We start from the raw sequence: 14,630 nt of genomic DNA, 5'->3' as shown, positions 1-14,630 counted from the left end.
CAAAAGTGGGTATTTTTGAAGGAATAGTTTTATATTTTATGTGGTTGCAAGGCGTGGGCTATAGATAGGGTTGTGTGGAGGAGGGTAGATGTGTTGAAAATGAGATGTTTGAGGACAGTATATGGTGTGAGGTGGTTTGATCGTGTAAGTAATGAAAGAGTAAGAGAGATGTGTGGTAATAAAAAGAGTGTGGTTGAGAGAGCAGAAGAGGGTGTTTTGAAATGGTTTGGTCACATGGAGAGAATGAGTGAGGAAAGATTGACAAAGAGGATAAAGGGTATGTGTCAGAGGTGGAGGGAACGAGGAGAAGTGGGAGACCAAATTGGAGGTGGAAGGATGGAGTGAAAAAGACTTTGAGCGATTCGGGCCTGAACATGCAGGAGGGTGAAAGGTGTGCAAGGAATAGAGTGAATTGGAACGATGTGGTATACCGGGGACGAAGTGCTGTCAGTGGATTGAACCAGGGCATGTGAAGCATCTGGGGTAAACCATGGAAAGTTTTATGGGGCCTGGATGTGGAAAGGAAGCTGTGGTTTCAGTGCATTATACATAACAGCTAGAGACTGAGTGTGAACGAATGTGGCCTTTGCTGTCTTTTCCTAGCGCTACCTCGCACTCGTGTGGGGGGCGGGGGTGTCATTTCGTGTGTGGCGGGGTGGCAACGGGAATGAATAAAGGCAGCAAGTATGAATTATGTACATGTGTATATATGTATATGTATATATATATATATGTTGAAATATATAGTTATGTATATGTGCGTGTGTGGACGTGTATGTATATACATGTGTCTGTGGCTGGGTTGGGTCATTCTTTCGTCTGTTTCCTTGTGCTACCTCGCTAACGTGAGAGACAGTGACAAAGAATAATAAATAAAATACATAATGTGTCAGAGAAGTAGTGCCAAGAACAGATGCAAAATAAGCCTCACTTGTTTACATCCACTCTCTAAATGTCATATGTAATGCATTCAAACTTAAGACCTTTCCTTGGTTTTTCCTGCCCAATTCATTCACTCTGGTTCAGTTTTTATCTCTTCATAATAGTAGCTGTGAATAAACTGCAATTCTTTCATTAAGAAAAGTCTCTTGGTGTCTGAAAAAATTTATATTTTATGCTGTAAAATCATTCTTACACAAAAAAAGCCTCACTTACTTTAAGGTTATTATGGTACTTACAGTAAGGATTTCATCCAGTTGTATTCAAGAGAGTATAGCTAGTAATTATGCTACAATCGTAACATGCTCTGACCTTTTCTTCACCTGGTTTATAAGTAAATCAACAAACATTAATGAAGAATGTTTATTTACAGGAATGGAATAAGGGATACATATATATATATTAAAAGAAAATGGCAGTAAAAATCAAGTGAAACTGATATGAAGAACCCAGGGAAGGTATTCATATTTGAAAATGATGCATACTATAGTCTAACCTATTTACAATCCTAAAAGTTCACTGCTGAAAAGCTTGTGCATTCCATTAAGCTAATAATTCTTATAAAACTTTAGGTATCATCTAACTGCAATGATACTATGATGACTATCACAATAAATTATATCCTGGAATTAATACAGAGTCTTACCTTTGCCACAAACATTTATGTAGCTTACATACAAATAACCAAAAAACATTTATATCGATCTTGACAAAAGCACAGTGGAGTGAATTATTCCATTTTTTTTTTAATACTAGGCAATATTCTTAACAACTCATGAAAGCCATGATATGATGTGGGCCAGTTCAATGGGGCACAGAAGGTTCCTCCCTTGGTGTATTGCAGTATGATATATCAAGACAATGCTTAATAACCAGAACGTTTTGAACTCTACTAACATGAAAGGCATCAGCATGAAAAGTATGAAAAAGAGCATCTTTTTACACTGACAGGCTAAATCTTGCAACATTATACAGAAATACATTTCTCATTCTGATATACCTATATAAAGGTCAGCTCATTAGGAAGAGTTACAATGCAAAGCTAAACATTCTCAAAGTAAAGTGATTTGAAGAAAAACCTAGGCCAAATGTGTTAAAATACATGTTATATTTGAATTTCACATCCTTAACAATTATTGTGCTGTTTATAATAATTTTTGCATGTGATAAACAGCTTCAGAACTGTTATGTCAAAGAAACAAGATTTTTTTTGCAATATGACCCATTAAAACCTTATTGACTATAATTCATGATGGCACTATGTTACTGATCCTTTCTGCATTTGCCGAGGTTACTTTTAATTCATTTTTTGAGTATATGTTTCAGTGCTAATCTTAATAGGACCTTTTATAAAACTGGAAGAAGCAGGATAATCCACAAACTTGTTAGAGACCAATCATTTGAAACCACCATTTATGAAAAATATATTTTTTCTTATTTAGATAACATAAAAAAATCTGATGAGTGATTTCAGGAGGAAATGTTTACTAACAAGCAGCATTATGAATATAAAAGCAAGATAAATTTATGGTAGAAAGTTTCAAGTGCTCTATACTTAAACTTCAAGCCTTGGATGAAAAACATTGATAAACTTCATTCCTCACTTGAATAATATTTCTGTCATTTCAGATTCATCCCATCATTAGTTTCTGAATTCTTTCTGTAATTACTCTAAAAGAAATAGAAAAAAAAATTGCATGAGAAGCATATGAACTAGGGACATGAAACTTATTGTAGAACCCATTATTTGGAGTTAAACCTTCTACAAAAGAAAAACCTCCTGAACAACTGGTGAATGGGCCCTACACCAAAGACTATCTATGAAAGACAGGAAAGTGAAACTTAATGCACATGAGCACTGGTTGCTTTAATTTTGTATGGGGTAAAAAAATTGCACTAATTACCATCGCGCTTGTTGTCTGTTTGTTTACACAAACTTTACCACGAGATTTAAGAAACATCAAAGCGAGTTGAAGAGGACGCTGGTGTGCAAGCTCCTTTTACAATGTCTCTCACAGATATGATACAGTGCATGTATTGTTGTCAGTTCCAGGCTTCTGTTTTCCTGTCGTATATTAACTACTTACTCAACCTTGCTTGATCACGGATAAATAATTAATTTGAAATAGAATATTCAGTCTAAATCAAGAATATATGAAATTACAAATATAAGTGTATTAGAGCCATTTAAATCATACAAACACAAGAGCTAAAGAAGGAGTAGCAATACTCCTGAAGCAGGAGTTGTGGGAGCATGTGATAGAGTGTAAGAAAGTAAATTCTAGATTGATGTGGGTAAAACTTGAAGTGGATGGAGAGAGATGGGTGATTATTGGTGCCTATGCAGCTTGAGAGGCAAGTGTTTTGAGAGCAGCTGAGAGTGAGTGTGTTAGCAGCTTTAATGCGAGACCGATTTACAATGATGGGTGATTTAAATGCAAAGGTGAGCAATGTGGCAGTTGAAGATATAATTGGGCTGTAGGGGTGCGTGATGTCTCTCTGGTTGTTTAATTTGTTCATGGATGGGGTTGTTAGGGAGGTGAATGCAAGAGTTCTGGAGAGAGGGGCAAGTATCAGTCTGTTGTGGATGAGAGAGCTTGGGAAGTGAGTCAGTTGTTGTTCGCTGATGATACAGCGCTGGTGGCTGATTCAGGTGAGAAACTGCAGAAGCCGGTAACTGAGTTTGGTAAAGTGTGTGAAAGAAGAAAGCTGAGAGTAGATGTGAATAAGAGCAAGATTATTAGGTACAGTAGGGTTGAGGGACAAGTCAATTGGGAGGTAAGTTTGAATGGAGAAAAACTGGAGGAAGTGAAGTGTTTTAGATATTTGGCAGTGGATGGAACCATGGAAGCTTGAAATGAGTCATAGGTTGGGGGAGGGGGCGAAAGTTCTGGGAGCGTTGAAAAATGCGTGGAAGTCGAGAACATTATCTCGGAAAGCAAAAATGGGTATGTTTGAAGGAATGGTGGTTCCAACAATGTTATATGGTTATGAGGTGTGGGCTATAGATAGAGTTGTGTGGAGGAGAGTGGATGTGCTGGAAATGAGATGTTTGAGGACAATATGTGGTGTGAGGTGGTTTGACCGAGTAAGTAATGAAAGCATAAGAGATGTGTGGTAATAAAAAGAGTGTGGTTGAGAGAGCAGAAGAGGGTGTTTTGAAATGGTTTGGTCACATGGAGAGAATGAGTGAGGAAAGATTGACAAAAAGGATATATGTGTCAGAGGTGGAGGGAACGAGAAGTGGGAGACCATATTGGAGGTGGAAGGATGGAGTGAAAATGATTTTGAGTGATCGGGTCCTGAACATGCAGGAGGGTGAAAGGCATGCAAGGAATAGAGTGAATTGGAACGATGTGGTATACTGGGGCCAACGTGCTGTCAGTGGATTGAACCAGGGCACGTGAAGCATCTGGGGTAAACCATGGAAAGTTTTATGGGGCCTGGATGTGGAAAGGGAGCTGTGGTTTAGGTGCATTATGCATGACAGCTAGAGACTGAGTGTGAACGAATGTGGCCTTTGTTGTCTTCCTAGTGCTACTTCATGCACATGTGGGTGGGAGGGGGTTGTCATTTCATGTGTGGCAGGGTGGTGACGTGAATGAATAAGGGCAGACAGTATGAATTATGTACAAGTGTATATATGTATATATCTGTGTGTGTATATATATGTATACGTTGAGATGTATAGGTATGTATATGTGCGTGTGTGGACGTGTATGTATATACATGTGTATGTTGGTTGGTTGGGCCATTCTTTTGTGTTTCCTTGCGCTACCTCGCTAACGTGGGAGACAGCGTCAAAGTATAATAATAAAAAAATATATATTTATAAATAATTATGTTTTTTCATTATACTTAGTCGCTGTCTCCTGCATTATTAGCAAGGTAGCGCAAGGAAACTGATGAAAATAAGGCCCAACCCACACACATACACACATATATACATAAACACCCACACACGCACATATACATACCTATACATTTCAATGTATACATACAAATACATACACAGACATATACATATACACATGTGCATATTAATACTTGCTGCCTTCATCTATTCCTTTTGCCACCCCACCATGCATGAAACAGCTCCCCTCTACCCCCGCGCGCGTGCGAGGTAGCACTAGGGAAAGACGACAAAGGCCACATTTGTTCACACTCAGTCTCTAGATGTCAGTGAAATGCACGAAAACCACAGCTCTTTCCACGTCCAGGCCCCACAAAACTTTCCATGGTTTACCCCACACGCTTCACATGCCCTGTTTCAATCCACTGACAGCATGTTGACCCCAACATACCACGTCATTGCAATTCACTCTATTCCTTGCAAGCCTTTCACCGTCCTGTATGTTCAGGCCCCGATTACTCAAAATCTTTTTCACTCCATCCTTCCACCTCCAATTTGGTCTCCCACTTCTCCTCGTTCCCTCCACCTCTGACACATACCCTTTGTCCTCTTTGTCAATCTTTTCTCACTCATTCTCTTCCATGTGACCAAACCATTGCAATACACCCTCTTCTGCTCTCTCAACCACACATCTCTCTTACCCTTCCATTACTTACTTGATCAAACCACCTCACACCACATATTGTCCTCAAACATTTCATTTCCAGCACATCCACCCTCCTCCGCACAACCCTATCTATGGCCCATGCCTCGCAACCATATAACACTGTTGGAACCACTATTCGTTCAAACATACCCATTTTTGCTCTCCAAGATAACGCTCTCGTCTTCCACACATTCTTCAATGCTCCCAGAACCTTCACCCCCTCCCCCACCCTATGACTTGCTTTCAGTTCCATGGTTCCATATGCTGCTGAATCCACTCCCAGATATCTAAAACTCTTCACTTCCTCCAGTTTTTATCCATTCAAGCTTACCTCCCAATTAACTTGTCCCTCAACCCTACTGATCCTAATAAACTTGCTCTTATTCACATTTTCTCTCAGCTTTCTTTCATACACTTTACCAAACTCAGTCACCATATGTGTTTGTAAGTGTGTGTGTGTGTGTGTGTTTTATATATACCATTTCCTGCATTAGCAAGGTAGTGTCAAGAACGGAGGACTGAGCCTTAGAGGAAAAAATCTTCACTTAGCCCCCCTTTCAGTTCCTTCTTTTGGAAAAGCAAAAACTCGAGGGGAGGATTTCCAACTCCTACCTCTTTTAAAGGGAATATATGGGAAGTATTCTTTCTCCCCTATCCGAGGGATAGTATATTGTTTTAGATGCATATGAATGATATCCTTAAAATGAAAATGGTAGTTTTGCATGGAATCAACAGATTCCACTGTATGAGGTATTAGTGCTCACATTTTTTTTTATTGTTATGAGCAAGTCCTTTCCTGTCTTTCACAGATAATCTCTGCAGGTACAGAAGTATTTTACTAGTCAAATAATGATTATCAGGGGCAATTGCTACAGATGCTATGGTCCACCTACCCCCTGCATAAAGAAAGCTCATTTACTGAAATTTTGGTTGTGCAACACAAATTTGGAAACAACTTCATTTGAAAATGGGTTATTAACTCTTAGTTGGTGGGACTGGCTGCAGTGTCCATTTCTATGTGTGCAATATCAACAATATTTTATTTTTTTTATGAAGTGGCTGATTGACATGCAAGAATAAGACAAAATACCCAAAATGTGTCACACAAATACTTCTCTGTTAGCCTGTTCCAGTGCAGAGTAAGGGTTGAGGGGGTTGTGGTTTACACATTTGTAAGCTCTCAACGAGAGAGAAGGATGTGTAGGTGTTACTATTTTTTTCTCTTGAACTTGCTTTCACACACTTAATATCACATCATTGGTGGTGAATAACATGAATATATTTTTTAAAATTACACTAAGCACACTAAAAAAAAGTGTATGGTGAGTCTTGCACATGTGGGGAGGATACTGGCAGTTTTGTTTTCCCCACAAAAAATTGATTTCCTCTATACTCATATTTAATACAAAGGCACAACATTAGAGGCGAATAATATATTTTGAAAAATGATAGTACTGGTACAAAAAAATTAGTGTGAGAAGTAAATGTGGAGGCATAAGTGTGAGGATATTTGTGATTTTTCTTAGGAAATATTCTACCTCTTTACTCACCTCTTAACAAAATCCTATGTCACCCCAGGATTATATAGGGGAAAGTTAGGTGCAACTTCACCCATTTCACTTTATATGGGATCACTGTTTGTGATTATTCTGTGAGGAACTGACTTCTACCATGCCCTCTATTTATGTGGTCAAAATTTGCTACCATGCCGGTGTGTGCGGTACAAAGTGTGCCAAAACTTCATTTTTCTCTGTATGTTTAATGGTTTCCTATATGCCATTTCTCTTTATGCAAGGTTTTAACAGAACATAATATCCCCTGAATATAAGCAAGGGCTGGTATATTACATAGCTTCCACACAAACAAAGGCTAAGTGCAGAGGCATGGGGTTATGGGTGCTGGCCTTCCTCTTTGTGTAATCATGCTAAAATTATTAAGTGATTTGTTTCTTTACATTTCTCATGTCATTCTTTTTCACTTTCCTCACCAGCTGATACATTAACTATCCTCCTCATACATAAGGACCTATTTTCTTGGGGTTACCTATGTATGCATGACCTGGAGGTGATGCATGGTGCAGTAATGTAATGGTAAAATGATTGAAAAATCAAAAAAATCAAAATAAGAGTCACAAGAGAGGGTAGGAGAGGTGGTATGTGTGGCAGTAAGCTATGTGAGGAGGAAATGTGTGGGGGATTCATTTTCTGTTTTCTTTGTAGACTATAAGCCACTTTATAGCCTGGAGGTCTAAGCCCTATGTTAACCCTTCAGTATAATTGAATGACTGCTTTGCATTGTTTCTGTACTGTTTTGCCTACATAGTAGCTATAGCATGGTACTAATAAACAATGAAAAAGAAATTCATACCAAGTTGCATGAAAAGAAATGGCATGTAAGAGGGAAGGCTGGGTGTCTGTTCTTTTGTTTTACTGGTAAGCATATGATAGGGGTAAAAAATAAATTTCCGTCTCCTATGTTCCATCTGTCCATTACATTATCATCATTTTTACTTCAAGCACTGTTCAGTTTTACACTGTTATCTCATGTTCCCGCTGTGCATTACATTATCATCAATTTTACCTCAAGCACTGTTCAGTTTGATGCTATTCTCTTAACTGATCTTTTCTAGGGTTCCTCCCATCTTACGGCCATTACCCAGGTTTGTGTGATCATACACCAACTTAATTTAGTAGGATATGACATATATTTGGGTTAACATCATTCTGTTGTATTTTCTGGTTCATTTCAGCATTCTATCCCTTTATCTTCCTTTCACTGATCATTCTGTGATCTTTAGCAAGGTTAACAAGCTTTTCAACATTATAAGTACACTTATGGTGTCAAGAAAAGAGGATGTTCCATGCTAGTGACAGCAGACTTGCACAGAAAGGCTTATTATAAATCAGTTACTTTAGCTATATAACTAGGAATATTATGTTAATTTGAGGCAAGTAAAAAAGCCATTAAGAATGGCTTGACCAACAGTGGGAACAATATCTGATGTGAAAGAAAAAATAAAAGCCAGTGCTCGGTCTGCTGCTCCTTCAACTTCTTTGAAAATGAATTACCACTGAAATGATGTAATAGAAAACATGGAAAGGATGACATACAGTATAAGATGTCTATAGATAATATGACCACTCAAGTACGAGTTGAAAGTGCTGGTATTATTAATTTTAGGTATTAGTAGTGTTCTTATCCTAACATTTCTGAATTTATATATTTATTTGAAAAAACTTTTATATGTTCTTATATCAGTTTATTATATACTAGGGTCAAACTTCTTTCAGTGGGAATGCATCTCCAATTACATAATGGAAGTCTATGGGTAAACGGGTTTTCCTGTCAAAAGTCTGCTTAATGGATAACTTTTCAAGAATGCTTATTGGATAACTTTTCAAGAATGCATCTATTCTATTATGCAAGGATAAATGTACCTAATAATCAAGGCTGTTCACACAGCACATATACATCTCAAAATGTGAGCATATATACTATGTTTATATGAATGGCTATATGTATGTACAGTATTTACATGTACAGTAGTTAGATGTGAATGAGTATTTCCTTTTACATGGACACTTCAGCACATCAACACATAAAATATATACAATTATTTTCAAACATATAAGCCACTGTATGCATGCTGCAGACAAAAACATATGTACTCAGTACATACAAATAACAATATTCTATAAAAGTTTTATACAGAGCATCTTCTGAGTTCTCATCAGCTGCTAGATATCTGAGTATAGTTGCTAGGTTGGCAATTTTCCAGGAAAATTCTTAAAGCTAACATATTCCTGTTTGACAAACTATCCTAATGGGTTGTAACTTTTTCTTGAATTACTGTGTTTCCAAAACAAATTGCTACTGAATGGGGAATGCTAAAACTCATGAAATGGTTACCAGAGTAGTTTGTTGAATAGGTAAACAGGTCAAGGCTTTGTAGAGGCCATTTCTAATAATAAGGAAACCAGATTTGGTTACTGCTGAAATCAATGTACAGTAAACGCTTCTACTGCCCTCCCTTAAATGGCTGGCAAATTGCAGAAATTTCATTTTGAAAAACAAGAACATTTTATGAAGACTAATTAACAGTCAGAAACAACAACAACAACAAAAAAGAAAGTTATATTACCACCTTTATGTTGGCTTAGTCCACTGCTGAGTGAGAGGCAAAGGGGGTGTTGTTTAAACATATGACAGCTCCATATAAGAGATGTGAAAATATTTCTTTATAAAGCATATTTACATACTGTATTCTTATATCACATACAAACACAGCATTGGTGAATTTTAACAGTAGTACATTTGGAAATATTACAACTTTCATTTTAAAAATCAGTGTGAGGAAGATTAGCTGGCATGTGCAGGTAGGGAAGATATTAAAGGATTTGTTTCTGTATTTTGACTTGTTTCACATTCTGCTCTAATTTCATTCACTGACAGGGAACTGACAGTAAATAACATGAAAAATATATATAGAAATATAAAATTTCACACTACCAATAGGTGTCAGGATTGAGTGGCAGGTATGTATTGAAAGTGTATGGTGGTGTTTTTTCTTTGGAAAGTTTTAGCTCTTATCCTATCATTTGTTACAGTCCCCTGTTTGCACATAAAAAATTTAAGGTGCAGTTGTTATGTAATTTTCATCGCATGCGAGCTTTCTTCCCTCTTACCATATATATCCTGCTAAAATCGCAATGTTATCTAACAATCTACATATTTTCCACAGGGTCTTTGTGTATGCACAACCTCCGAACTGATGGCCATGCAGTGATAATAATGGTGGTTTTACGAGGAATGAGGTCAGAATGTTTTCCTGCGCCTCACTGGTGATGGAACAGACCTCTACAGCTGCTAATATGATAAATCAGTGGGATATTTAAGCAGGTGGGAAAAGGTAACATCTCAATTGCTGTGGGCCACCATGGTCCAAAAACTCACAAACTGATGTGGACAGACAGTCATTTAAGGGTTAATAGCCATGGAGTCATTTGTAATATCAACATTAGTTTTGGTCTTTATAAAATTAGTCATGGTGTCAATTGTAATCTTAACATTGGTTCTAGTCTATAAGTCCTTTCACTGATAGGAAGATTATTAGAAATGATGAGTTTGTAATGAGACATGTTCCTCATCTGAAAAATTGTGTTGATGGGCAGTAACATATCAGTATCTACGTTCAGAGATTTTCTGTTGTGGAAAACCAACATGTGTGTAATTTCTCTGGGTGCTGTGCACTACAATAACTGTATTTCATGGAAAGAAGTGTCACTAGAGAAATTTAAAAGCTTGGTAGAGCACGGCAAAGACTGAGGGGGGAGGGAAAGATGCTTACTGTGATTAGTTTAAAGGTGTTATGCTGTGACTGGCTGAGAGGCATTCAAACTTCAATACTGATTGGCTTAGGTACCTTTGCCTGCTCTTTATCAATTTTTGTCCTTAATTCTTACAGTGGCTTCCATCAGAAAACAATTGTACTATCATGGAATTTGTTAGTGTTTTTGTGCAGTTGAAGGAAAAATGTGATGCAAAAAATGAATTGGAGCAGGGTTGTTTGGTTCAGCAGGGTTGAGGGACAAGTTAATTGGGATGTAAGTTTGAATGGAGAAAAATTGGAGGAAGTGAAGTGTTTTAGATATCTGGGAGTGGACGTAGCAGCAAATGGAATCATGGAAGCAGAAGGGAGTCACAGGGTGGGAGAGGGGGCAAAGGTTCTGGGAGCGATAAAGAATGTATGGAAAGAGAGAAGGTTAGCTCTCCACTTTGGTCTCTCGTCTTTTTGTTCCCTCCAATTCTGACACATATATCCTCTTTGTCAACCTCTTCTCACTCATTCTCTCTGTATGTCCAAACCATTTCAGCACACCCTCATCGGCTCTTTCAACCACACTTACTTGATCAAACCACATACTGTCCTTAAACCCTTCTCTAAACATCCTCATTTAAAACATTTAAACATCCCATGCATCAAATCCATACAACACTGTTGGGATTACTACACCATCAAATGAACCTATTTTTGCCCTCCCACATAATGACATTTCTTTCTACATATTTTTCAATCTACTGGAACCTTCCCCTTCTCACCCACCATATTGATTTAATTCACTTTTGTTTCCATGGTTCATTTTGCTGCGATGTCTACTTCCTTGTATCTGAATTGTATTCATAACACCAAATACCCCATGCCCCCTATTCTCCATTGCCACATTACCTACTCTCGCATTCAAATCAAACATCACTAATACTTGATCTCCTGCATCAAAACTGCTGACATGCTAACCCAACTTCATCCAAAACATTCATCTCTCTTCCATAGTCCTCTTATTTCCAGGTGCATAAGCACTGATAATCAACCATCTCTCATAAACCTTTTTCACTTTTATCCTTACCATTCTGGGGCTTATTTCTTCACACAACTTCATTGGCAGTGCTACCCTTTCCTTAGCTCTTGCCCTCACACTAAACTCCTCTTTACACCATTGACATTCCCAAAGCATTCTTCACATTTCCCCTCCTACTTTCTCTTTTGTTTAGAGCCAGAACATACAATTTCCTCTCCTGACACATAGTACCTGTTTCTCCTTTCTTATGCTGGTTACACCCACACACATTGAGACATCCAGTCTAAGCCATTGAAGGTGGTGAGCACTCTTTGCTTAGCTCCTTCTTTTCAAACTATTAGAAATAAGAAATATAAAGGGAGGGTTTCAAGCCCCCTTTAGTCACCTTCTATGATGCACGAGGAGTTCACATAGACCAAGTCTAGCTTATGCCTTCCTGAAAAGGGATCCCTAGTCTTACATATAAATGATACCCGAGTTGTATTTATTTATTTTGCTTTGTTGCTGTCTCCCGCGTTGGCGCAAGGAAACAGACGAAAGAATGGCCCAACCCACCCACATACACATGTATATACATACACGTCCACACACGCAAATATACATACCTGTATACATCTCAACGTATACATGTATATACACACACAGACATATACATATATACACGTGTACATAATTCACACTGTCTGCCTTTATTCATTCCCATTGCCACCCCGCCACACATGTAATAACAACCCCCTCCCCCCTCATGTGTGCGAGGTAGCGCTTGGAAAAGACAACAAAGGCCCCATTCGTTCACACTCAGTCTCTAGCTGTCATGCAATAATGCGCCGAAACCACAGCTCCCTTTCCACATCCAGGCCCCACAGAACTTTCCATGGTTTACCCCAGATGCTTCACATGCCCTGGTTCAATCCATTGACAGCATGTCGGCCCCGGTATACCACATCGTTCCAATTCACTCTATTCCTTGCGCGCCTTTCACCCTCCTGCATGTTCAGGCCCTGATCACTCAAAATCTTTTTCACTCCATCTTTCCACCTCCAATTTGGTCTCCCACTTCTCCTCGTTCCCTCCACCTCTGACACATATATCCTCGTGGTCAGTCTTTCCTCACTCATTCTCTCCATGTGACCAAACCATTTCAAAACACTCTCTTCTGCTCTCTCAACCACACTCTTTTTATTTCCACTCATCTCTCTTACCCTTACATTACTTACTCGATCAAACCACCTCACACCGCATATTGTCTTCAAACATCTCATTTCCAACACATCCACCCTCCTACGCACAACTTTATCCATAGCCCACGCCTCGCAGCCATACAACATTGTTGGAACCACTATTCCTTCAGACATACCCATTTTTGCTTTCCGAGATAATGTTCTCGACTTCCAAACATTCTTCAAGGCTCCCAGAATTTTCACCCCCTCCTCCTCCCTATGATTCACTTCCGCTTCTATGGTTCCATCTGCTGCCAGATCCACTCCCAGATATCTAAAACACTTTACTTCCTCCATTCAAACTTACCTCCCAATTGACTTGACCCTCAACCCTAATGTACCTAGACCGAGTTGTGTCTTCAGAGTAAGGTCACATGTAATGCCAGTCACATCACTCATTTTGTGTGCCATTTGCTACAAAGGGCTGTATACCCTAAACCAAACTAGACAAAGCTGGAACTCCAGATGAGGAAGAAAGAGTTGTAGAACAAGATGAAGTATGTAAAGGCAACTTAGGTACATCATCAGATAATTTAAGTATTCAGTAAAGAGTGAAGTCATAATTATAGTTGCAAGAAGAATGGTTAATTTGCAACATATAGTTGAAAATAAAATATAGTGGATTCTGTGTAATTTTAAAATGATAGAAAAAAAAATAATTTCAGAATTTTATTCATTGTTGATTACTGTAAACATTGTGAACTTTTTACGACCAAGTGAAATGAATTCTTTAAAATCGGATTTTGAAAAGATCTGTGTATTCAGTTTTTCAGTTACATCAAAGACAAACTGTCTTAACCAACAAGAGGATGGCAGTAATACCAAGACAAAACAATTGAAGTTTCTGCATCATCAAATATGTACTTTGCTTAAAACTAACAGCATGTGGAAGGTAAAAAATAGTTTGACTATAAAGAATTTTGCTCAGTGTAAAATTCTAACAATATTTTAAAAAGAATTATAAAGAACAGTGAAAATTTACCTATAAAACAAGTTATCAATCTTACATAATGACAACATCATTAAGATATAACAATTACATGCCTTCTTCATACCAAAAGGCATATCTAAATACTCACATGTTGACTTTAGCATTTGATTCTTAAAAAACCTTAAAATCACATTTTCTTTAGGAGACAAGGAATGCAGTTTCCAAGTATTCACTTAACAATGAATTGGAAGCTTATGTAGGTGGTACTCAATGTAGTTTCAATAGCCTGCATTTATATCAAATGCACAAAATATGGAATGAGGCTCTCAATATTCAGTTCAAACTCCCTGAATCCCATTCTCGGGCTCAGAACACTAAAATACGCTTTTCCACAGGCTTGCGGCATATTGGACACTCGTGCATCCGGTCACCACACATCTGACAAGTTCCATGGCCACACAGGAAAATCATATTCTTCAGACGATCAAGACATACAGGACACATGGTCTGAAAAAGATAAAAATATTCTTACTGACAAATACATGGATGTATACTAATACCAAATTTTAATGCACAAGAGAAATTAAGTAAATATCACTTCAGACACTTGAAAAGCTTTTTCCTC

The 14,630-nt window shown here is 38.0% G+C and overlaps 1 protein-coding gene across 4 annotated transcripts in view; it reads right to left on the bottom strand.

Annotated features, from left to right (window-relative positions):
• Positions 1–1,287: 1,287 nt before the first annotated feature.
• The window catches only part of LOC139760545 (E3 ubiquitin-protein ligase MIB1-like), an 84,666-nt gene continuing 71,323 nt past the window's right edge, over positions 1,288–14,630 (bottom strand). For 3 of the 4 annotated variants that reach the window (XM_071683869.1, XM_071683870.1, XM_071683871.1), the window contains exon 9: positions 13,730–14,512. In XM_071683869.1, coding sequence (XP_071539970.1) covers positions 14,372–14,512 — 141 coding nt within the window. In that variant the 3' untranslated portion in view covers positions 13,730–14,371. Of the gene's footprint in view, positions 14,513–14,630 lie in introns of all 4 variants that reach the window. The other variant, XM_071683872.1, reaches the window with a different exon arrangement.

The sequence above is a fragment of the Panulirus ornatus genome, chromosome 37 (assembly GCF_036320965.1).
Source record: "Panulirus ornatus isolate Po-2019 chromosome 37, ASM3632096v1, whole genome shotgun sequence".
In the NCBI taxonomy this organism is placed as follows: domain Eukaryota; kingdom Metazoa; phylum Arthropoda; class Malacostraca; order Decapoda; family Palinuridae; genus Panulirus; species Panulirus ornatus.
Note: the sequence above shows the minus strand (reverse complement) of the source record. Positions and strands in the feature narration are given on the sequence as shown.